The 24,486-nt window shown below is 42.5% G+C and overlaps 1 protein-coding gene across 3 annotated transcripts; it reads left to right on the top strand.

The window, feature by feature from the left end:
• Nucleotides 1–1,544: 1,544 nt before the first annotated feature.
• Nucleotides 1,545–24,110, top strand: ADNP2 (ADNP homeobox 2). Of its 3 annotated transcripts, none has more exons than XM_074870226.1 (5): nt 1,547–2,138; nt 8,790–8,950; nt 10,544–10,663; nt 14,770–14,859; nt 18,696–24,110. In XM_074870226.1, the coding sequence occupies exons 3-5, from the start codon at nt 10,556–10,558 to the stop codon at nt 21,771–21,773; spliced, it is 3,276 nt and encodes a 1,091-aa protein (XP_074726327.1). In that variant the 5' UTR covers nt 1,547–2,138; nt 8,790–8,950; nt 10,544–10,555; the 3' UTR covers nt 21,774–24,110. The 3 variants fall into 3 exon arrangements, with proteins under 3 accessions (XP_074726342.1, XP_074726327.1, XP_074726334.1); XM_074870233.1 differs by lacking the exon at nt 1,547–2,138 and adding an exon at nt 5,990–8,567; XM_074870241.1 differs by lacking the exons at nt 8,790–8,950; nt 10,544–10,663 and having other exon boundaries at nt 1,545–2,138.
• Nucleotides 24,111–24,486: the final 376 nt, after the last annotated feature.

The raw sequence follows: 24,486 nt of genomic DNA, 5'->3' as shown, positions 1-24,486 counted from the left end.
TTTACTGTATGAATTATTAGACAGCAGCTAATAACATTATTTTAAATGCTACATTTTAACTAACTGGCACATATCTCTCCTCACACTGCGTAATAATGATGTTTTATATTGTGGTCGTATATCTACTACGAATAGTTTGTCTTTCATAGATGGCTGCCCTTTTTCCATTAATGTTTTTGAGTCTTGACTTACCTACACCCTTACTGCAGAGACAATGGTACAGAAAGTACATGGCTAATGAATTTATATCATACAATTTTTTAATAACAGGAAGTTATCACACAAAAACTATAGAACTAATTATGTATCAATGTACTTATTAGAGTGTTGACTACAAAGGTAAATAATTTTTGTTGGCCACTACTGTAAAAAACCAGAATAATTTTCTGCCAATGTGAATATTACTTTTTGACAAGATACCAGTCAGTCTACTGCTGTGGCCTTCACAGGCTTTGATAGGAGTTGGCCAACACACAGGCCAGCGGATGAGCTGTGTGTAGACAAACAGTGAAATCGCATGGCTACCAAGGCCAATGGCAGAATTCCCCTTGGCTGTCATGTGATAAGCATTTCATTCACACAATGAACGGTTAAAGAAACTCTAGATGAAGTCAATAGTTTGCAAACACTTTGGAGAAGGCCTGAGCAAAGCCGGGACAACCTTGTGGGGAAGGGGAAGACTAAAATGTGAGCCAGGAAGACAGCAGGGATAGCAGGGAGCAGGTTCTGGGGGGGTGTGCCGAGGATAGGATCCATCACAGCCCCACGCACCTCCACTGCAGTGCACCTCCTGCCACAACCTGCCTCCTGCCGACTCCGGCCAGAGCCACACCAGGCATCCCCACAGTGGAGCCACCCACGCTGCTGATGTGGCCATTGCCTTGGTCCTTGTGGTGTGGCCGTTTTCTTGGTCCTTGCAGGTTGTTACCTGCTGGCACAGGGTATCCATTCTGTTTCCATCTTGTGTTCATCACAAACCATCTGCCATCACAGCACGAGTAACGTCTGGCAGGCAGCGCTCAAGGAACCGACCTACAGAGAGGCAGGTGGTGTCGGGCCGCGGTGCACTTCCAGCGCCATGGGCGGGATACCATTGTGCGCCCAGGCGACCTCAACGGAAGGAGGGGTGTCAGGTGGGGCTCCTCTGCCCAGGACCCTCACTGCAGCTCCTGCGGATCCCTGCCCGGGAGCCCCGGCCTACCGGAGCCCCAGGCCTAGCCCCGACATGGGCGCCAGGGGAGCCCTAGGGGAGCCCCAGGGTGGGAAGGTGTGAGCCACGCGCGGAGGTGCCAGGCGGGGCGTCCTCCAATGGGAAGCCTGGCCGCCAGGCCTCGCCCTGCCCTATTGGCTGGTGGCGGTGGGAGGGGCCTCCAGCCCCCATTCCCTGCACTGGAGGACAGCACTGCTGGGCGGTCACGTGCTGATCTCACGTCATGGCACGGTGTCATCAGGCTCCTCCCACTCCACGATGACGTCACGCCCCCAGCTCTCGCGAGAGCCCCCAGTGGTGGTGCCCCTTGGAGGGCGCAGGCGGGAGGGGCAGGGGCCAAGGTCGCAGGTGAACCCCGGGGCCGGGGGGGGGCCCCCATCTGAGGCCCCGCCCCCAACCGCGCCCAGCTCCTCTGGGGAGCCAATGGGAGCTTAGGACCAAGTCTCTTCCCATTGGCTGGCTGCTTGGCATGCAAATGAGCCCTGACGTCACTTCCTCGGATAAATCGAGCGCCATTTTCTCTTTCTGGCTCTGGATGAGGAGCGGGCGGAGGCTGAAGGGCGGGCGCGGGGCGGCGGGTGCTGCGCGCGGGGGCTGAGCCGAGGTCGGTCCCGGGCTCCAGCCATGATGCCGCCGCCGCCACCGCTGCTGCCGCCGCCGCCCTCGCGGTGCGCGGAGTGAGCGCGGCAGCAGCAGCAGGAGGCGGTGGCGGAGGAGGAGCCGCGGGGCGGGGCGGCGGGCACGGCGCGGCGCGGGAGGGGCGCGGCGGCCGAGACGGCGGCGGCGGGGCCAGCGCTGTGAGGAGCGGGAGGCAGAGGCTGCGGCGCGGGCCCGCGACCCGGCAGGCGGCGGCAGCAGCAGCAGCGGCGGCGGCAGGAGCGGCGGCGAGGCGCAGAGAGGCGGCGGGCTCCCCCTGCAGCCCGGCCGGGTAGGTGCAGCGGGGCGAGCCGGTGGCGCCCGCAGGCGGCCCGCCCCGAGGGGCGCGGGGAGGCGGGGCGGCGGTGCCCGGTGCGGGCAGGGCGGCCTCCGCAGGCAGAGGCGCTGTAGTCCCGGGGGCGAGGCGGTGTGCCGGCGGCTGTCAGTGAAGCGCCGGCTTCGGTGTTCGCCTCCGGGCTCGCCTCGGCGGGGTGCGGGGAGCCCAGACCCCGCCTCGCCGAGGGGCTGATGGGCTTCGCTGAGGGGGAGGGTCGGGGCTCCGAGCCGTGCTGCGGGGAGGCGTGGGGGGCCGGATCGCTGCCGGGGGGGCGCCGCTCCTTCGCAGCAGCGGAGCTTCCGAGCGTCCCTGCCTGGGACGCACCTGCGGGCGCTTCTGCTTGAAGCCCCCCGCGGTGGCCGGACGGCTCCGGGCGGGGGCGGCTCCTGTCAGGCCCGCGGGTGCCGGCCCCGGGGCTGTCAGCTCCCCTGCGACCACCGACCGGCCTGTGGGGGCCGCCGGGCAGGGCCGGTGCTCGCTGCCGCGCTCACGGGGGGCGGGCGGGGCAGGGCGGTGTCCGGCGGGGCTCTCCCGCCCCGGCTGGCTTGGCCGCGCCGCGGCGGCGTCCGCCGTGTTCCGCCGAGGGCGGCCCGCGTGGGCTGGCTGGGAGCAGTCCCCCGGTCCCCTGCCCGCCGCGCACGCGAGGGGAGGAGGGACTTCCGGGTTTGCCCGTGATTGGAAGCAGCAATTAGCCTAATGAGGCGTTTTAACACGGGGAAGACTCGCAGCTTTACGACGACTGTTTACTAAACAGCTGTTTAGGACCGCTTTTCTTTTTTTCTAATTTCTGCCAGTACTTAAGCGATAGAGTATCTAAGGGACCAACTTAACAGGTGGTCTGTGGATGAAAAATCTTAATTACTTCTAGGCAACGTGGGGATTTGAAACAGTTTATGGAAAACTGTAATGTGCACGGGAATAGTGTGCATGCAAAATTAGAAGTAAAATGTTAATGGCATGCAAAATTACATTAAATATTCTTATGGGACTTAAGCAATGCATACATTTTTGAAAAAATAAAGAAGTTTGAGTCATGTAAACAGACATAACCCGTACAGTGCAAATCATTAAAACCATTTGAATATGACTGCCTTGTGCTTGAGCAAGTAGTGGGAAATGCTTTTTGTCCTGATTTGTAAATTGAATAAAAGATAGCTGTTTCACGTTTGCTGAAGTGATTCATGGTTCTGTACTGTCAGAATCATGAACAGCTTCCTTTCAGCTGATAAATACTCAAGTTCTGACAGGTAAACCATTGAGGGGAAATTGGTTGTTACCCTTAACAGTTTTCTATCATCAAAAATACATGTTTGAACCCTTAAAAGTTTTAAAGGCTTACAGTGAAATACTTGTAAAGACTGACTTTTGGGGTCCCCCATCCAATCTATATTCTAGAAATTTTAGTGCTCTTTTTAATAAACTTCCAGTTTAAGTTTAAACAAGAAAAGGGACTTTCTTTAGGGCAATATTTAGACAAACCGTGTGTAATAAATATGCTATATTATAAGCTGTAATAAGACCTGTAATTCTAATAGTTCATTTCATGAAAGTTTTGTAAAAAACAGCACCCCCCACATTATAGCAAATCTTGAGACACAGTGAAGAGCGTACAAAGTTTTGTGATTCCTTATGTTTTACCACTGGGAACTCATTGATTTCGGTCAAGTCTTGTTGAACGCCGGTGGGGCTGGCTTGTGTTGAAAAACTTCCATCTTTCTGCTGAAACCTGTAGCGCAGCCTTATTTTTTCCAGTTCTGTCCCCGTGCTGAATTATTCAGGTTGTGGGTTATCTGTGCTGTGAACTGTTCTGTGCGTCTGTGTGAAATGTCTTTTGAGTCATACTAGGCTGACTAGGGCAGCACAAACACATCTGTACTTCTCCCTAGAGGAGCTGGGCTCGGTGTGTGACTCTTCTGCGCTCAAACACACGGGTCTGGTGAGTCCTGTGGGATTTGAGTAGGCTTCATGTAGATGCTCAAGTCATCTGGAATGAGCTTGGGTCCTGCTGGGTTCAGTTTCTGGCTAATGCTGATCCCCAAGGGAGTCAAGCTCTGTGTGAGTCCCAGTGCTCTGGGAAGGCTCCATGACTTAGAATGGTGTGGTCCCACCTTCTCTTCTAACTAGTCTTGGATAACAGAGGCTTGATTGTGTGTTAATGAAGCATCATGATAGTTAGTTAAACCACAGTAGCTAAAGTTAGTGATCTAAATTTGTTTTTAGGTAAGATGCAGGTTGTTGTGCTGTATCTTTATCTCTGTGATCACAGACCTTAATGCTTCTTACTGCATTAGCGACTACTGAATGATGGCCATCTTTGTGTTGGATTAAATGACTTCTAATGGCTATGTGTGTTTTAGCCAGGAAAAGAGAAAAATTATTGTAACTGAGATCTGTAATTCAAGACCCGTAAATGTTTCTGGTTTAGCTATAATTCAAGACCTGTAAATGCTTCTGGTTTAGTTGCGCTAAAAAAATGTTTATTTTTTTTACCTAAGATTTCTATCATGTTGCACTTGAATAGAAGTTGGAATTTAAGAAGATAAAGTAGCATTATTTTGTTGACCATAACTACTCCTAGTAAGTTTTATTAATCTCTTTTAATTTACAACAAATGAAGTAATAAACAAGAATAGTGTCCATTCTAATCAACTGACTGTTTTTCTTTCCAGGAGTCAAATCTTTCAAAGCTCTTAAAACACCTAGAGATGTTGATAGGAAGCAATATGCATTTCTTCCCTCTCCCTCCAAAGACTGGATAAGTTTTGATGGTGCCAATGTACTCATAAATGCAGTTAGGTCTCTCAGAAGGCACAGAGTCCAGGGAGTGGAACTGCCCATGTAGCACATGGTTGAGCAGATATCCAAGTATGACTTTTTGGAGAGCTTATAAGCTTATTGGAAACAAAACAAAATTGATGAGAGTAAAATTCACTGAATCATCTAGGTTGGAAAAGACCTTGAAGATCATCTAGTCCAACCATTAACCTAGCACTGACAGTTCCCAACTATACCACATCCCTCAGCGCTATGTCAGCCCGACTCTTAAACACCCCCAGGGATGGGGACTCCACCACTGCCCTGGGCAGCCCATTCTAACGCCTAACCACCCGTTCTGTAAAGAAATGCTTCCTAATATCCAGTCTAAACCTTCCCTGGTGCAACTTGAGGCCATTACCTCTTGTCCTATTGCTTGTTACTTGGTTCAAGAGACTCATCCCCAGCTCTCTGCAACCTCCTTTCAGGTAGTTGTAGAGGGCGATGAGGTCTCCCCTCAGCCTCCTCTTCTCCAGACTAAACAACCCCAGTTCCCTCAGCCGCTCCTCGTACGACATGTGCTCCAGACCCTTCACCAGCTTTGTTGCCCTTCTCTGGACACGCTCGAGTAATTCAATGTCCTTTTTGTAGTGAGGGGCCCAAAACTGAACCCAGTAATCGAGGTGCGGCCTCACCAGTGCCAAGTACAGGCACAAGATCACTTCCCTGTCGCTGCTGGCCACACTGTTGCTGATACAAGCCAGGATGCCATTGGCCTTCTTGGCCACCTGGGCACACTGCTGGCTCATGTTCAGCCGGCTGTCAATCAACACCCCCAGGTCCCTCTCTGACTGGCAGCTCTCCAGCCACTCCTCCCCAAGCCTGTAGCACTGCTGGGGGTTGTTGTGGCCCAAGTGCAGCACCTGGCATTTGGCCTTATTGAAACTCATGCAGTTGGCCTTAGCCCATCGCTCCAGCCTGTCCAGGTCTCTCTGCAGAGCCTCCCTACCCTCGAGCAGATCAACGCTCCCACCCAACTCGGTGTCATCTGCAAACTTACTGAGGGTGCACTCGATCCCCTCGTCTAGATCATCAATAAAGATGTTAAACAGGAGTGGCCCCAAAACTGAGCCCTAGGGGACACCACTCGTGACCGGCCGCCAACCGGGTTTAACTCCATTCACCACAACTCTTTGTGCCCAGCCATCCAGCCAGTTTTTTACCCAGCAAAGCGTGTGCCCATCCAAGCCAATTCAGCATGACCAAGCTGAACTCGTATCCTTCTAGGCAGTTCCTCAGCATGCCCGTCGTCCTAGCTGCTGTCTTTTCTATCCAGTGTTCTTTATATTCTGAGAATTAGTAGATCATACGTTCTCATTTCATTTTCAGGAATGAAGCAGTTGTTGATAATTCAGTATTAGTTGAGAAAACAATTTCTAATGAGTTTACTAAAATGAAAATAAAGAATTTTTTATTGATGCTTTGTCAACTTTGATAACTGCTGAAATACAAGCTGGTGAACAAACCATTAAGAATATTTCCCACCCAAATATCCCAAAACCTGAAAGTGTCTATAAAAATCTCTTCCACAGTTACTAATGACAGTTTACTAGATAAAGGATGAAAACTAAGAATGATTGAATTTCCAAGGCAGGTGATATGAAGGGACAAAATTCCGTAAGCCTTTCATAATTTCCCTACTATAAGCAGTTCTGTGGGCAAGAGACTAGTGAAGACCAGCTTCCTAGGAACGCTTCTGGAGATCTGGTTTCTGTGTAGATTATCTGGTGTCTAAAAACAGTTACATTGTGGCCTTTTTCTCTGTGGATCTTCTCATAGGGTTTCTCTCTAGCTGCCTGTTTTTACGAAATCTTTGGAAATGCCTGATTATCTAGTTTACTGTCTGATTTTACTGGATATATTTGCATGTATGTGGAAGGCACATTCATGCATCTTCCTTCCTCGAGCTCCATAGCAGCTTGATATTTAATTTGATTACATATGCCTAGTTTCCTTAGGAACACGAACTGAAATGGTGCTGAAATGATGTAAAGAAAAATCTTTTCATTGTGAGCACTAGTCCATCACTGGAAACGCTTGCCCGGAGAGGCTGTTAAACTTCTGTCTGTGGAGATTTTCAAGACCTGGCTGGCCAGCGTGCCATGTGCCCCGGTTGAAATTCATTGTTGAGCCTGCTTTGAATAGGAGCCTGGACTGGGTGTTCTCCTGAGGTCTCTTTTGAGGTGAATGAGTGTTGTTCTAAGTAGTAGACTAAAAGGAAGGCAAATAAAAACTTTTCATTTTGTGGCTTCTCACTTTGAAGAGGTGAAACGTTAGTATTTCTGCTTTTTTTTAATGCAGAGAAATAGTCGAGCATAGTTACTTGGTATTTGTCATTGATTAGTAAGATACTGTCCAGACTGTTACCTTGTTTAGAATAGTATTAAAATAGTACACTACTACTGGAAGGGCAGAGTTACTTTTGTGGTCTTTGTTGAGAAGCTGAACGTAGCTGAATGTTATACTATATGATTATAAATGTTGTAGAAATTGAGGGAACCTTTAGTGTTACATGCTGTTACATAAGTGTTACATAGTGTTACATGCAACTCCTTACATGCTGTATGGTTAGGGAGGTGTTACCTAAATGAACAGGAAATCCAGGAAGAGATTGGTGGATAAAATGCCTGAGCAGGGGTTGAATGACCTTTTTAGAACCTTTTTAGTTTGGGACATCCGCTGCTACAATTATTCTTTTATTTTGCTATTAACTTGCCTTGGTTCTGTTTATGAAAAGGTACTATATGTGAAAACTCAGTGGATTTTAAGGTTTGGGGTTTTTTTTGAAACTACAATTAAAAGTAGTTTAAGATAAATTTGTCTTTCAGGTAGCCAACGCGGTAAAAGGATCAAGACTCTTTGGCTAGAATAACTCAGGTTTAATTTTACAGCAGTGCTTTCATGTTGAATTTGCTGGTTAAGAATGGGATGTGTTCCAGCAAAAGACTGACTGTACCTATGCCTGGAAACAAAAGTGCAAGCTAAGGCTTGACAAATGTCCAGAATACAAGAGAAATAAAGTAGTAGTAAAAGAGGTATGGATAATAAACTGTATAGTAATCGGGCAATTAAACTGAGGGCTTGAGGGAATAAGCTTAGAAGGTTGAAATTTTGTGACCTGTATGATGGAGCATTGCTGGTCTAATGGATACAGAGAATGTTAGATGAGTAACATAGTCGTGCTCCCAAGCAGTTTGTTTAAATACCAGCTGAATAACCTTGCACATCATATAGAAATATACATCTTTTTGGATTGAAGACCGACTACCTGAAAACTGGAAAATAAGTAATTTATATTCAAGTGTTTTGTTTTGTTTTTCTTCTTCCTCCTAAATTAGTGGCTTCCATTTCAGAAAGATGACTGGTTAAGAAAACTCTTGAGATACGTGGATGTTACATACTATAGACCATTTGCAGAGTAATCTTTCTTTTTTTGTGAGATAGACATGCCTCAAGAAATGTATGCTTCACCTTCTTCAGTAGCATCAGTGTATCAGTTAAAGGAATGAGATGGAGAAGCTGTTTCCAGTGGAGCCTAACGTATTGAACCACATCTTCTGGCTGATCTGAGTATGTTGACATCCTGTCAGCTCTGTTGTTACCTGCAGTGGACCACGGGGTTGGTGCATACAACCTGCTGTCATGGAGGGACTGATCATAAAGCTTTAACCAGAGAGGATACAAATTCCTGCTTCACTTCACTTTAAAAAGAGGATTTTATGTCTTAATTTTATTCCTTGGATTTTGATAGAATGCCAGACTAGTTACTCTGATTTATTCCATTCTGTATAGGTTCCTGTTCCACACCTACCCCAATGATATCAGAATGTCTTCCAGACTTCTTACTGATAAAAAATATTAGAAAACAAGACTAGCATCTGTCAAATGGGGCTCCCTCTCCATTTCTCTCTACACGCCTTTCCTTTGGGGAGAGAAGAAGAGGAGAATAGCATGTGAGTTGTTTGAATTTTAATTAAAAAAGCTTCAATTTTTTGTATGTTTTGTACATAAATTAAGGTTTGTTTTTTTGTCTTCCTGAGTGATGACATACAAAATAGAAAACATTTTTTTCTTTGTTTTTTTTTCTTTTTTCCCCCCTTTTGTAACTTGTCTTATATGGGAGGGGCTTTTTTGCAACTGTTTACAGGGAAGTCTTGCCTTTCCAAGGCAGAGATTTCATGTTGACAGTGGTCTTGGTTTGGTTTTTTTTTTTGAGAAGTATAGCTTTTCAAGACATTCAGGACCATTAAGGCTGAAGTACTATTTGGGGATTTTCTTGATTTTTTTTCTTTTTTTTTTTTCTTTCTTGTTAGAGCTTGTCCTGGATGGATGAATTGTTTAGCAGTAAGGACTGAAATCTTTTAAACTCTGTTGGGTCCTCTGCCAGCTATTTAAGAACAAAGGAATACCTGTGAAGCTCCCAGTGACCTTTTTAAGTGCAGGGTAGTTCTGTTGCATTCTGTGCCCATTTAAGTTTCTTAAATCTCAGTCTAAATTGCATTTTGCTGTAATCTAGGGAGGAGGTGATAAAGGCACATACTTCTAAAGCTAAACCCATGGGGATACCTTATGATGTACTGGGAGCTGAAGATAAGCAACTGGTGTGCCCATAGCCCAGCTGCACAGGGAGTGCTAAAGGCCTAGCTGTTGGGGAAGCACTGGACCCTTCCTGGTGGTTTGTTCTAGACAGGTGGGCACCCACACTGCACAACAACCCTTCAGGCAGATGACCTGCAGCAGATAATCTGTCTTTCCATAATCTTGCTTTAGTTGTCATCCTCCTCTGTATGTTGGAGTCCAGCTATTGCAGCTTGCTGGAGGGAACAGGATAGGGTATAAATCCAGATTCTGGAGTAGGGGAAGGTGATAGAGCTATATACACTCCTTAGGAGAGTAAGAGGACGAGAACTAAAAGCATATGGGTATTAAAAAAATTTGTCCCAATTCAGCATATTTAGCTATCAGTGCCATACGTTAATTACGTTTTATTTCTACTGCATTAATATTGTAGTAGCTTGTTTTATGCCAAGGTCCATATCAGCTTACAACAGCAGAAACTTTTGTGGGGAATTTAGATTTTACTAGCAATCATATTTTAAGCATGTTCATGCATGACAACAAACCAAATTATCAGAGAGGCTTCTTATCTTGACACTAACATTCAAGTTGAAAAGTGTTGAAGTCCTCCTTCCTAAGTGAGATTATAGTAATTTTCTGAGTAGAACTTAGTAAAATTCAGATGTTCATGTTCTCTTACAAAAAAGCCCCACAAAACACAGTATAGACACCAAGATCTGAAAGAAAAACTTGGAATTTTGTTTAGATAGAGATGTAAAGGATTTTTTTTCCCCCCAAATCAGATTCTGTTTCCTTTATGAGGAAGCAAATGATTTACTGGGAATTATTGAGACCAGTTCTCTGGCTTAAGGCGTTTGGATTTTCATATTTAAGAATACATTTTTCAGACTTCAGTTTTTGTTTTAATATTGTTAAGTGCAAGTGCCTGTGTTCAAGTATTCCATCACTTTTTTGTATTTCTTTTTCAGGAAAGCTGCAAAATGTTTCAAATTCCTGTTCAAAATCTTGATAATATCAGGAAGGCTCGAAAAAAGGTGAAGGGCATTCTTGTGGATCTTGGGCTTGACAGCTGCAGGGAATTGTTGAAGGTAAAGCATTTGAAATAATGTAAACCAATCTGAAACTTAGACCCTTGACAACCATTCCAGTTTTTAGTGTATATATGATACTCCACTGCTGTAGATCTTTATGGTGAGGTCTTTACTTGATGGATTACTCATGACTAACTATTCATATGCCAGGGGTGGAATTTAGTGTTTTAGTATGTAACATTGAAAGAAACTCTTATTTCTTAACAAGATGTGTTATAGATGGTGCTGCATATTCTCTGCTAGTAATAGTTCAACAAAAGGAAACAGTACAGCTTTAGGAAAAACACCAGTCTAATGAAATGATATTTGTGTACTACACAGCAACTTTTTTGTGATTCTTTTAAAGTCACAAGCAGATGAAGACTTGAGCCTACTCAAAGGCATCACATATCAAGGGCAAACCTCTGAAGGATATACAAATCGTCAGTATTTCTGAAAACGGACAAGCAATTAGACCCAGTAACCTTGCTGCAGGCCTTTTAAACTTTGTCTAGGGAGAAATACCAAACTTGTCTTAACTCAGTTGTAGTTCAGTTCTGCCTCTTAGAAAGTATGTGCAGGTGTACTGGGGTGATCAATACGAACCTAGCACCATTGTTGCCACTTTCAGGAGAAGGTATTGTGCAGCAAGCAGGCGGAATTCACACCATCAGCTTGGCAAGCCTAATATCAGAAAAAAGTGCAAATGCAGTAGTGCAACTTGGTGTCTAAACAGTCATGCATTTCAGCCAGCTGGTACACAGGCTTTCTTGGCTTTTAGGGTGTTTGTGACTTCACATTGACCATAGTCAAAAGTTTGGATTAATTTTGTATGATAGTACTAAAGTAAGTTAACTGTCTGTGTGGGTGCTATTGTGTCTTTTGTGGTGTTTTTTTCTGAAACTGTATAAGTAAATGATCGGGGAAAAAATGCTTAAGATCTACATGCATAAGTAATTATGGAACATTCTTGGTTATTGCAGTTGAATAATGTTTGATATATCTAAACGAATGTCATAACAGCTCAGGGAAAGTGTATTTGTCTAGTAATTTCCATTTTCTTACTGCTTACTGTTGTGTTCTATAATGTTTTGTAATTAAACCTCTGAAGTCAGAAGCTGTTCTGTCTTGACCCTTTGAGGTAGAAATGTTTTGATGATGCTAATTTTTTTGCTATGAAATTGATTGCAGTTTAACTTTTTGATTGTAGCATGGTGTTTAATGTTGAATGAGGAATAAAGTGTTCATGTTTGGTTGGTTGTTTTTTGGAGGTGGTGGTGGTGTGTGTTTGGTTTTGTTTCATTTTTAATATGTGTGGTGGTGGTGGGGAACCCAGCAAACATTCCCATTCTAGAAAAAGCTCTCTGAGATGTGGGCCAAGAAAATACCATTTTAGTTTTTTGCAAATGATTCTCCCTCAGCCAAGTTTATAACTTCAGTTTGTTTTTTCCAAGTAATCCGGGACTGGTTTTCTTATAACTTTAGCAGCAAGAAGAATCATTTTTATAACTTGATTTGTACTTGCCTCATATGATGATGGTATTTCTTTTTGGTGGAATAGGGTGTGTGATGTCTTAATAGGTGAGAAGTAACTTAAGGTTTGTCTCTTTTTTCTCAGATATTAAGATTGATTTTTGGACATTGTCCTTGTGAGGAGGCTGGACAATTTAGGAAATGCTGTGAAATGATATGATATGATACAACACAGACTTGACTTGCCATCTGGTCTTAAAATTGGTCTTAAACTGTTCTAATAAGGCATGATTATGGACAGTAGTTTGTGAGGAAGGTGAAGGAATTTCACATACAACCAGTATCTCTTTGTAGGTTGGAGACCAAATGGATTAGGATTTAGGCTAAAAGTTCTTAACTGATCTCTACTAGGAAGAAAACATGAGCTTTTTGTGCTAGATTACTAGTTTGATTCTCAAAGTAGTACTTCTAAGTACACTAATGTCAGAGACTTTCCTTTAGTAAACTTGTTTTAGCTTTAACATATTGTGATCTTTTAAGTCTTCATTTAAACTCTTGAGCATTTTATCTTTTTGTTCTGGAAAACAGTGGTGGTTTTAATACAGGAGGGAGAACAGTTCTTAGTTTTAAAATGTTTTCCTTTTAAACTTAGAAATACCCACTATGTATGCATCAGGATTAATCAGGCATCTCAGAGGGTTTTTATTCCCTTCTTGCTACCTTTCCCTTCTGTTTTCCTGCCCTCCTCAAGTGAGAAATGTGGGAAGGGCATAACAAATTAGCTGATCAAAGCTTGCTTCTGGGATATCAACGTGGATCTCTGTTTAAAGCAAGAGTTTAGAATAGCCGTTTGCAGCACTGACTAATTACATGATAAGAATGGTTATCTTTCTTTATCAGTGAATAGTTCTCTGTAGGAAATAGCTGTTTCAGCAATATTACCTAGACTTACTATCACACATTTGGCTTGTGGGAATCTGGCATTCAAGTCTAGGAGCATCTCCTGGAGAGTACTGCAACCAAAAGTAGAACATGTTTGGGGTAGGCCATAAACTTCAAGAAAACCTCTTTAAGAGTGTGTAGTTCACTCCAGTGTGTTCAGCTGAAGAATTGTTAGTAAACCTTAAGTCTCTTTGTTTTCTCTATCAGGCATAGGAAAGAAAAGCATCGTGTTCTCTAAGGCTGTGGGATTTCTCTTGTTCCATGCAAGGGTTCTTTCTAAGGTGTTTTTTTAAGAAGGTTTGGCTGAAGGGCAAATAGATGACTCAGTACCTAGACCTTGATTAGAATGGAAGGGGTTGTTTTATTGTTGCCCTGAGCTCTTCAGGAATCTCCTTGGGGAAACTTGAAGGTTGAAAAAGCTAGAAAGCTTATTGCAAACTTAGCTACATTTTTCTAAATTCTTGAATATTTAATTTAAATCAAATAATCACTGGCATGACCTTCTGGCTCGCTATAATCTGTTACACAGGGATGCTCACACTTGCACAGTGTGGACAGGAGCCTAGTGCAGACAGAGCCTGCATTAAGTAGGGTTGTATATTTGACTGCTAGAGGCTTTGCTTCTTTTTGTTCCTCAGTATATCCTGTGTTGCTTGTAAATGTCACTTAAATATTGCAGTTTTTTTGATTGCAAACTATTAGATTTATGAATCCATTTCTCTTGAAGATGATTTAATCTGCAGTGGGGTTTGGTGCAGAGGTGAACACATCCTGCCCTCTCTAAGCATCATGCAGAATTTTGAGTGATGAGTGGTTGGTGAAAGGGAAGGAAAATGTGAGGGGAAAAGCACTGGTTTTCTGTGGGTTAAGCCTGGATTTGGAGCCTGTGTTTGATCTAAGATGCTCTAGTGTGGTGTTGAAGCTAGCCTAGGGTCTTAAGAAATGCCTAGCGAACAGGAATCTAGTTATTTTTTTCATTAAGTTTGTGTTTGGCTGTGTGTAGCCCTCAAAAGATTCGAGAGCAACTTCAGATTTTTAGAGTAGTAGCTGACTTTGGCTTGAGGAGCATAAACTGCTCTGATGGATTTAATTAGAAGAATGCTATAAGCAAAGTTGTTTACCCTGACATGGTTGTTCCAGATGTGATAATATTGTTGCTTTTACAGCTTGAGGAAAGTTACTGCTGCTTGTGAAATAAGCTTTTGGGAATGTCTTCGTTTTTCCAAGTTAAAAGCATAGCAATACTATGAAGATTTAATACTAAAACCTGTTGTAAAGTAAACCATAGTGGTAAGTTAATAAATGGAAGTAAATAGTGAAATATTACAGATTTAGGAGGAGGAAAGTTGAGGGAGAAAATATCTTTCAGTGTTCACTGTGAACTTGGCTAGAAGCAATGGAATTAAAGTGTAAATATTTTCACTCCTGTATTATTTTCAGTAACTATGAAGTGATCAGAATTCCTACTATATTACAAGGGAGTCATATGAACAAGTATTTGAGGTAAAATAAATCAAAGAGGGGTCAGAGAAATAATTTCTTTGAAATCTGTTTTGAGACCTGTATCCAAATACTGTATGGACTTTCCATCCAGCCTCTCTTTGTGTGGTTTTTCCTTTTTTCTTTTTCCTTGGTCTGTACTGAGACTATTTTTGTGTTCAGAAGAGTCTGCAAAAGCAGATTATTTCTTGTTTTCTTTTTTCTTTTAGAATCTTAAAAGTTTTGACCCAGGTGAAAAACACTTTTGTAACACTTCATGGAGTGATGTCTCTCCTTGGGAGTCTGTGGGCAAAAGGAAGGTATGTATATTTGTGTTAGAAATTCTGGGTAGATGTGCATGTGGAGTTGCTGAATTTTACCATTTACAGAAGTCCTGGGAAAGTTGAAATACACCTTTTCTTATAGGAAAAAAAAATAGCTTTAACATCTGTTTTCTAAGTACTGTTAGGGAATAATCTTTCATTTCCTCTGTGTTCTTCCCTGTAATGCAGCTGGTTATAAGGACTGTATATGCCGTTCACTGTCTTTAAGGATACAGCCTTGAATGTCAGTATTGAAGATGTCACACTAATGTTCTGCCTTTTTAGCCTAATCTCATGTGTAGTCTTAACATGCTCTTGTATACAGTGTGATGCTTGTTTCATTGGAAGGGTGAAAATGTGATTGCATAGGTGTGAGTGGATTAATCTGAAACTGTCATTAGCGGCTTGGAATAGGGTTGCATTGGAGAACATAATCCAGTTAGACTTGTGTATGTGAAACAGCTTTTAGTTTTATATAGTTGGAATCTTGCGTGAAGCTAGAATCTATAAAAAAGGCAGGGTTGAGATGAACCAAACCAAAGGATTTCTATAATTTTATATTCTAGCAAGTTTCTAAGGTATTATGTAGAGCATAGGAGTGTATCCAAAAGAAAAGGTAACCTCTTCTCAGTCTTGCTCAAGAGTCTTAGGCCTCTTCATTGCTTCCACGATGAAGGCCTGTCAACAATATGTAATCAGCAGTGGGTCTGCTCTTTTCACGCTGAATCAAAAGGTAATGGTTTAGAATAGTGTAGGGGTGATTTGCCAGGATTAGTTTATCTGCCTTTACTGTCTTTAAAACAGATGGAGGCTGCCAAGTGCAATAATTGCATTTTTAAACAAATCCCTCAACATCCAGCCTGACCAAACAAAGCCACTCAGTCTTTGCCAAACTGTCATTTAGTAGAAAGTGACCCCTCCTGCCCTTCAGGACCTTCATCTGTCTTGTGTCCCAGTCCTTTCCTGAACTTAGGTTCACACATTTAAGACCGGAGGTTCATCTGTTCACGTGAATTTGTGGATGAGAGAGTCACATGAATTTGTGGATGAGAGTGACTTGTTTGGCTAGGTCCACAGAGACAGATTGCTTCTAGCCTTAGTGCCACTTCAGAGAAGGCTTAAAGTCACCTTCAGTCAAAACTACCTTTAGTTTAGGTGAATGGAATAAATCCTGTTGATGGTTATGAAGGTCTCTCTTTTTTTCTTTAGTTCCTCCTTCTTTTTCTTCTTTATGCACATGGAAAACTTCTTTTATCAGGTCTCCTGGCTCCAGTCAGCATGTTATCTGAGCTCTAGCCTTGCTGATTTTTGTGTTTTTTGCCTCTTCCTCCACCTTCTGACTAAAGAAGTTGAATGTTGGGAGATCTTCAGTGTTAGATGAACAGGGAAGGTTCTCCCTCCTCCCCAGACATGAAACACAATGGAAAGTGTTACTGCATTTTGGGGTATGTTCTTTGGAGTGGGACTAATTTTTTCTAAATGCCTCCAATAAGCCTTTTTGGGTTCCATTTGTAGATTAGGGTTGTGTTGGTCAATCTCCAAGGTGTGTAATTTTTCCTAAGTGGCTTAGAATTCTTATTTTGTCAAATTTTCTATAAAACTGAGATGCCATTAGTAGACTGTAATAGCACTTACAAACATAAAAAAGCAGCTTAGATGCAAGGAGAACATGCTGATGAAATAATTTTCTAAGGTGTCTGTGGAAGAGCTCTCTTTCATATAGAAAACTTCAAAGTAGTAGACTTGCATATACTTCTGCTGAAACAGAATTTTTTCTGATTTTTTTTTTTTTCATGGCTGGGTTTTTTTTTTTTGAGCTGAGTAGTGGGACTTTAGGATTTGTCCTAATTTGGTAGAACTTGAGGTACAGAACTAATTTTTTCTTTTGCTGAAGTCTTATTTTTACCTCCATCAAAAAATAAATTATATAAGAAGAAATGGAACATTGTTTTTCCTAGACTTACCAGTGTGCAGGTACTGGGGTGGTTCCTTAATGGTATACTGCAGTGCTTGTTTGTATAAGAAGTAAAAACATTGTTTCTATGGAATAGTAAATGAATTCAACACTTGGACCACTTGTAGAGTATTCTCACTGCACCTAACAATTATTCAGACTTAACAGCAAGGAAATGTTGACAGTGCATTACACTATGGTGTAAGTTTATGGGGACAGAAAGACCCAAACCAGAAACGTGGGAGTGGGGGGGTGGTGGTGGCAGGGAATAAAAGAATGTATAGATAGGCCCAGTATTTAAAAGCATATAAGATTTTCTAGGCCTTGGACAACCAATTAAAATAAGCAGTCACCTCTTGTTGTCACCTGACTTCTTCAGAAGTAAGGCTAGTGAGGTGCAGGTTTTAGTAATGCTCTGTATGCTTCGTTAGTTCGGTAGTGTCTTCATGAGTTCAGTAGTGACCTTTCTCTACTCAGTATGCTGAGTATATAGTAAGATTGAAGGGTCTTCTAATTTGCTGTGGTGCTGTTTACTAGCAGCTGACCGGACACCTAAAGAGTAGAAATAGAGGATAATTCACTGATACCTTCACAGTGTACTCCTCAGCAGCCTTAGACAGGCAGCGACTTTATCTGATGCAGTTGTTTGAATTTACAGGTTAGATTTTGGTTATCCTCAGGAGCCTCTTCTAGTACTGCTATTAGATGACACCTTCATGTCTGTATGAAATGACAAAAAAATACTGGCAGAGATTTTTGCTACAGTTCTTCATAACATGTCTGTGACCTGTATGTGGGTGATCTAGCTAGGCTGGGTGCTGTAGTGGTGGAACAGCTTGTTCCCTTTGGATGGTGTTTCATAAGGGGCAGAAGTCACTAAGGTGGAAAAACACATCTGAGGGAACAGACAAGTTTTCCACTGCATGTTTGAGAGTGCAGATTTGTCACCTGGATGTTGCTGTGACTGATTCTGTAGTTTTTGGCAGGAGCTGTGGTTGACTTTCTAGGAAGTTGGTAAGAAAAAATGGTTGACAGGTTTTTTGTTTTGTTTTGTTTTTTTTTGAAAGAACAAATAATGTCCATATGGATATGAAAAGTAATGCTGTCAAGTGACACGTAATTGAGGGAGCAAACCACTGTTTAGTGGAAGATAGGTTTATTTTTATACAGTTAAAATATTTATCTGGGAAGAATCTATATGCTCTATAATGAGTGTGCTAGGTAAAATTTCTTAATTACTGTGATGGGATATCTAGTATGTTGAGATAATATGAAGAGGTCATTGCTGCTTTATCACAAAAAAGGGCTTTATTCCTTTCTATTATTAATCTGGCTCCAAAAGAATGTTCTTAAAAAATTAGTCTTTTGTGGCTTTGTTGGGAGAGGTACTTTTGGAGAGCTTTCAGTGAAGGGTAGGGGATTGAAATACACAAAAATCCCCACCCATTCTATCTTTTTCTTCATTAGATGGGTGAACTACATAAAGCTTTAAAAGTGTCATATTTTAAAAGGGTTGCTATTCCTAATTGCTAAGGCTTCACCTCCTATGTACAGTGGCATACAAATTCTTCTTAGCTTGTTCTGTAATTCCCATCTTTAAAAATGGGCTTCAGAATTACTTCTTATGAACTGGAGTAGAAAGTAACTCACTTAAGGCTTCTTAGTAAATTATGAAGAAGCCAGAAGGGCACAAATGTTTCTCCCCTTAAGTATGTCATCTTTAAATCTGCTTTTCAAAAACAGAAGAAACTGAGAAGATACATGCTATACACCCCATGAAGGCATTTTTGACAGGTGATAGTACAGACTTACTGTCAAACAGATAACAGGGATTTAGGAACTGGCAGTTTCTAAGTGGATGTTTTTGTTTTGTTTGCAGAGATACAGAACAAAGCCGTACTGCTGTAGCTTATGCAAGTTCTCGTCAAAATTGCTTACTTCATTCAAGAATCACTTGCACCGTTACCACGAGGATGAAATGGACCAAGAGCTGGTGGTTCCTTGCCCAAAATGTGCATTTGCTTCTGATCCCAAAATAGTGGGAAAACATATCCGGATGTTTCATTCATCTAATAAAAGAATACAGAACTATACCGTCAGCATTTTGGATGGCATGAAACAATTCAGGAGTGATATTATAAACTTTACATGTCTAAAATGTCAATTTACAGACACATTGTATTACAATATGAAGAAACATGTGCTGATGAACCATTTCCAAAACTTAATAAGTACATATTTTGGCCAGAAACCTGATGAAAGTAAAGAGAATTCTGTTGAGCACTACTGTAAAAAATGTAATGCTTCTGCAAACAGCCAAGATTCTTTAATGTATCATGTTTTGACAGCTGAAACACACCGAGACCTGGAGAACAAACTTCGGTCTGTGATTTCAGAACATATTAAGAAACCAGGACTCGTGAAACAAATGCATATTGCTCCAAAGCCTCTCCAAGGTGTGGCAGTGGCTGCTCCATCTGCAGGGCCTGCCACTGCCCCACCAGCTTCCGTCACATCTCCGGCTTGCATCCAGCTTGCATTTCCACAGAATAATCAAAACCAGAGTGTGGTGCAGCCAAAAGCAGTTCAAAACACAGTCAGATCACTGACCGTCCCAAGTGCCTCTGGTAGCCTTCCACATACAACTTCTGCTCTGGTTGTCGCCCCGTCGCACGTTACTCTTGTATCTAGTAATCTTCCTGTAGGTCAAAACAATGTTAATATTCAGCCGTTGCCTTCCCAGCCTATCATTGTTTCCCACAGGCTTCCCCTTAATCAACCTGTGAGGGCTGGACCTATTCCTCTTAATCATTCTGTTGGGACCGTAAATAGAACGGTGGCCCCCACAGTTCTTCCTCTTAATCAACCTGTCAGGCCTGGGCTCTTCCCTATTAATCAACCCATTGGTACTATAAATGGTCCAGTTGCAGCTGGAACGCTGCCTGTTACTCAGCCCGTCAGCCCTGTGAGTCAACCGGTTGCACCAGGAGTCCTCCCTGTGAGTCAACCGGTTGCACCAGGAGTCCTCCCTGTGAATCAGCCGGTTGCACCAGGAGTCCTCCCTGTGAATCAGCCGGTTGCACCAGGAGTCCTCTCTGTCAACCAGTCGCTTGGGAACGTGAGTAGACCCGTTGGTCCCGGCGTCCTTCCCGTGACGCAGACAGTTGCGCCGGGTGTTCTCCAGCTGAACCAGCCTGTTGCCTCTGGGGTTGTTCCTGTCAGGCAGCCGGTCAGACCTAGGTTTCTTCAGCTTAATCAACCTGTTGCCCCAGCAGTTATCCCAGTAAATCAGCCAGTTCAACCTGCAGTTTCTCAAAATGCAACTTTTTTGACTACAGGTTCTATACTTAGGCAGTTGATTCCAACCGGTAGGCAGGTTAATGGGATACCTACGTACACTCTTGCCCCGGTGTCAGTTACTTTGCCTGTACCTCCTGGTGGTGGAGTAGCAACCGTGACGCCACCACAAGTGCCCATCCAGCTAATGCAGTCTGGGACAGTAACTCAGCTGTCCCACTCACCGGCTAGCGCACCATCTCCTCCAATGGTTTTAACGTCTCAGAATGTATCGTTGCAAGCCTCCCCACCTGGGCCTGAAACAAGTCAGGCTACCAGGCAGGCTAAGCAGTGGAAGACTTGCCCTGTTTGCAATGAGCTTTTCCCATCAAATGTCTACCGGGTGCACATGGAGGTGGCCCACAAGCATAATGAGGTAAAAATGGAGAATACCGCGGAACCTGACAAGCTTGCAGCTTGCGCACCCTTTCTGAGGTGGATGACAGAAAAGACTGTCCGTTGTTTCTCTTGTAAGTGTTTTCTCTGTGAGGAAGAGCTCATGAAACATCTCTTAATGCATGGCTTAGCTTGCTTGTTTTGCACAGTTACTTTCCATGACTTAAAAAGCCTCGTGGAGCACAATAAAACACACAATGGGAAAAAGCAGTTACATGCAGATTATAGCAACAGAGGGTTTCAACTAGGTAATGATGCTCAGGGTGACCTTGTGTTTCCACACTTTGATTTCAGTACAGTGTTACCAAAAGAAGACATTGGTGAAAGAGAAATACATTTGGCAGTGCTTGCGGGACTAAATTCAAGGACACTTGTCCCTGTTTACATCAAAGTGAAACCTCAGACAGCAGAAGTGAATAACAAATGCAACAGAAAAGTGTTAACCTGTCCCTTTTGCTTTGGTACGTTTGTTAGTAAAGAAACCTATGAAATGCATTTGAAAGAGCGGCATCATATAATGCCAACTGTACATACAATTCTAAAGTCTCCTGCTTTCAAGTGCATCCACTGTTGTGGTGTGTACACTGGAAATATGACTCTAACAGCTATTGCTGTACACTTGCTCCGTTGTAGAAGTGCTCCCAAAGACAGCAACTCAAGTGTGAAGATGCAGCTTGAGCGTACTGAGAAGAAAGAGCTACTGTTCTTGAATGGTGAAAAGCACGATTCTGTGATACTGAAAAGAAAGCAATCGGATTCCTGCTTTGCTGCAGAAGACCAAAGGAACAAGGAACAGCAGCCTCTGAGCTTAAGTACTGGCATAGCTCTAACTCCAGAAAGAGAAATGAATTTAGGGGTAGTGCCTTTCAAACGACAAAAGATTAATAGTAGGACTGAGATGAAGAAGCTCCCTTCTAGTGAGGAACTTCGCATTCTAGCAGTAGATCCTAAACAGTATGATCACAGCTCGTATGAGGCTCAAACCCAGTTTTTGACAGACTACTTTCATGAGAGGCCATATCCTTCTAAAAAAGAGATGGACTTACTTTCCTCGCTGCTGTATGCGTGGAAAATTGATGTTGCATCATTCTTTGGAAAAAGGAGGAATATATGCTTAAAGGCGATAAGTAATGACAAACCATCTGTGCTGCTGGGTTTCAGTATGTCTGAACTAAAAAATGTCAAGCACAGCTTGAATATAAAAGATGAACCATTAGATATGTAAACAAGCTTTTTATAACAGCTAAAAGCAATCCATAATTGCATACTTACCGATTTAGCAGTTTATTGTATTATTTGTTTTAACTTGCGGACTGGCCTGTTGAAGGGTGCAGTAGTACAAAAAGTCTTGTTCAGCTGTGACTGTTATTGTGAAAGGCACACGTAGTTGTGTATTTGAAAAAGCTAAAACCTTCAGACTTACACATCTGGAATTTGTTTTAGCTTTTTACTTTTTCTGGAGTAGTGATTTTTTTGAGGTTTGTTTCTTTTTTTTTTTTTTTTGTTCTGTTTCCCTTTCTTCCCCTCCGGGCTCCTATTATACTTTTTATACCACCATGTAAAACATTTGTCCTGTTAAAAACAAATTTTATTTTATTTTTCTGCAATGTCGTCATCTTTTCTAAACAATAAAATGTATAATGTTGGTTAAAATACTGAGGTAAACTATGTGAAAAACATCTATTTGATTATTTGTGGTTTTAAGTCCTAATTTTGTTAACCCTATTTTTATCTACTGAAGAACCAATTGTAGCCATTACATCCATTGCCCCTTCAAATTCCCAGTGCACTGGTAGCAATAAAATACATGGCAATCTCTTCCCCCCCCCAGTCAAAATATCTGTGCCAGTTAAGTCTGGTGATTTCTAGTATCAAACTAGTATCATCATGGTGGGGATTGAGGGACTTGGGGGTGGGTGCCTGTTGAAGTGTTATAATTAACTGACTTGAAATGGTTGTGTTCTTACCCGTTAAATAGATCTTGCTAACCAGAAGCGTTTACTCTTTGTTGGTGTTGAAGCCTGGTTGTTTAAATACCTATTGTTCAAAGCATGGTAGCTGCATTTGGTTTCTTTTCTCTTTCAGAAAGCAAAACTGCTTTGGAGAGTGGCAGATTGCTTTGATGTGTGGAGTATATGACTTCTGTGCACATCACTTACCGTTAGAAGCCTTGTCCAAATATCACCGGAGTTTGGTGAAAAATCTGATTTTCATTTTAAATTGCTGTTGCGTGAGGTAGTAACTGAGCAGTGCTTCCTCCCCAGCAACTTACTTAGATGGCTTGAAGACCTTTGCATTGTAGAAACTGAAACTGGATCAGTTGGTAGCATCAAGATTTTAAAACTGTTGAGTACCTGAACTGATGATATTTAGGTAGTGATTGTTTTTTATTGTCCTATAGAGAGCATAAGTATAGTATAAAACCCAAACAGACAATCTTGTTCAATATGAACTAGCTTCCCTATTACAGATTACAGAAAAGCTGTTGGGAAGGTTCACTTGATTTGAAGAGCAAACTAGTACAGGTGGCCACATTGAGGCCTTGTCTTTCTGGGTATGCTTGGTTTTTGTCTGGCTTGTCAAACAGTGCCTCCAATATTTGTTAACAGCCAGTTACATAATAAATAACCTATAATATGCATTATTTTTTCTTCATCCCTCTCTCCCCACCCTTCTTTCCCAGAAGAAAAAATAGAGCAGGCTCTTCTGTCAGTTGTGCCAGTGTTACAAGAAAAGGGTGATATGCCCAAGCTTATTTCTATTTTTTGAAGCAGTGAGCATACTTTTGCCCTGCGCAGTAGTTTTTAAAGCAGATACAGAACTTTTTTTGTGCTGTTTCTAAAAGGGCATGACATTTTTAGCAGAGTTTGGTGACTGTCCACCTGAGGTTCTATAAGCTGTTTGAAATTCTATTTTGGATACAATCTTGATATTTTCATATTGATCACTTCAAATAATTTTAATGTCTATGTAATATACAGTTACTTAAACTAAGAGAATCTCCTATTTGGAAAAATCTAGTAATTTAATAACAGTGTTGAACAAACATAAGTACCATTTATGGGATTGACTGCATGCCCCACCCTAAAGAGTGACAGTGAGGAAGAAGCAGTGTATTCTTACAGCCTAATAATAGCTTATTAAAAAAGATTATATTAGGGCCTAGCACAGTTCATGAACCAGTTTGAAGGGCTCTGAGCGAGGAAGAGGGACACTGTAGAAGCTGTGAAATCTAGGCACTCTTTTCCCTCCTAAAACCTTGATACTGTGAACCCTGTCATCTTTGGGGTCGTTCTGCTGGTATCGGTGAAACTCCAGCAGGGAGGAATTTGGCAGCGTGCATCTGGGGAAGGCTTGCCATGGACTGTTAAAGATTGTTCTTGAGGGTGGCTTGGAGTGGGGAGCTGGGAAGTCATTTCGGGGTTCATCCATGCTTGGGGCACCAAGGGAGCAGTCCAGTCCTGCCAGAGTTTTCCCTACATAGTGTCCAGCGGTGATGTTAAGTGTTTTATTTATTGGACTTTGATTTCACAGTTTCAAATAAACCAGCTTTCTAACTTTCTCTTAGGTGTGTGTGCAAATGATTACTTATTCCCCCCCTTTAATATATTCAGGGAACTTGATGTGAAAGTTTCTTTTGGTGCAAACCAGCTGTTAGACAAAAAAGGAAAGTAAGACCTTGAACTTGGATCCAGATGCTTTAGGCAGATCTTAGTGCATTATAGTAATATCTTCTGTTATCTCAGATAGCCGTATAGTTTCCTACAGGCTGATGTTCTTCAATCTTGGTTCTAATTTGCTATAACTAGATGCTCCTCCTCTCATTAGATGAGGACTGTAGAAACAACAGATTAATTTTGAAACGTGAAAAAGTAGTGACTGTGACAGAGTATGGTCATGGTTTTCAGGAGAGCCAAGGAGCCTGAAAACAGCCAAGT

This window comes from Strix uralensis, chromosome 1 (genome assembly GCF_047716275.1).
Source record: "Strix uralensis isolate ZFMK-TIS-50842 chromosome 1, bStrUra1, whole genome shotgun sequence".
NCBI lineage: Eukaryota > Metazoa > Chordata > Aves > Strigiformes > Strigidae > Strix > Strix uralensis.
This window is presented reverse-complemented; position numbering and strand designations above follow the sequence as displayed.

Excerpts from the sequence above, each read along its gene's own strand:
- ADNP2 (XM_074870226.1), top strand. The coding sequence starts at position 10,556 with ATGTTTCAAATTCCTGTTCAAAATCTTGATAATATCAGGAAGGCTCGA. Across the intron at positions 10,664-14,769 it reads GCTGCAGGGAATTGTTGAAG|AATCTTAAAAGTTTTGACCC; the intron begins GTAAAGCATTTG and ends TTTTTCTTTTAG. Across the intron at positions 14,860-18,695 it reads AGTCTGTGGGCAAAAGGAAG|AGATACAGAACAAAGCCGTA; the intron begins GTATGTATATTT and ends TTTTGTTTGCAG.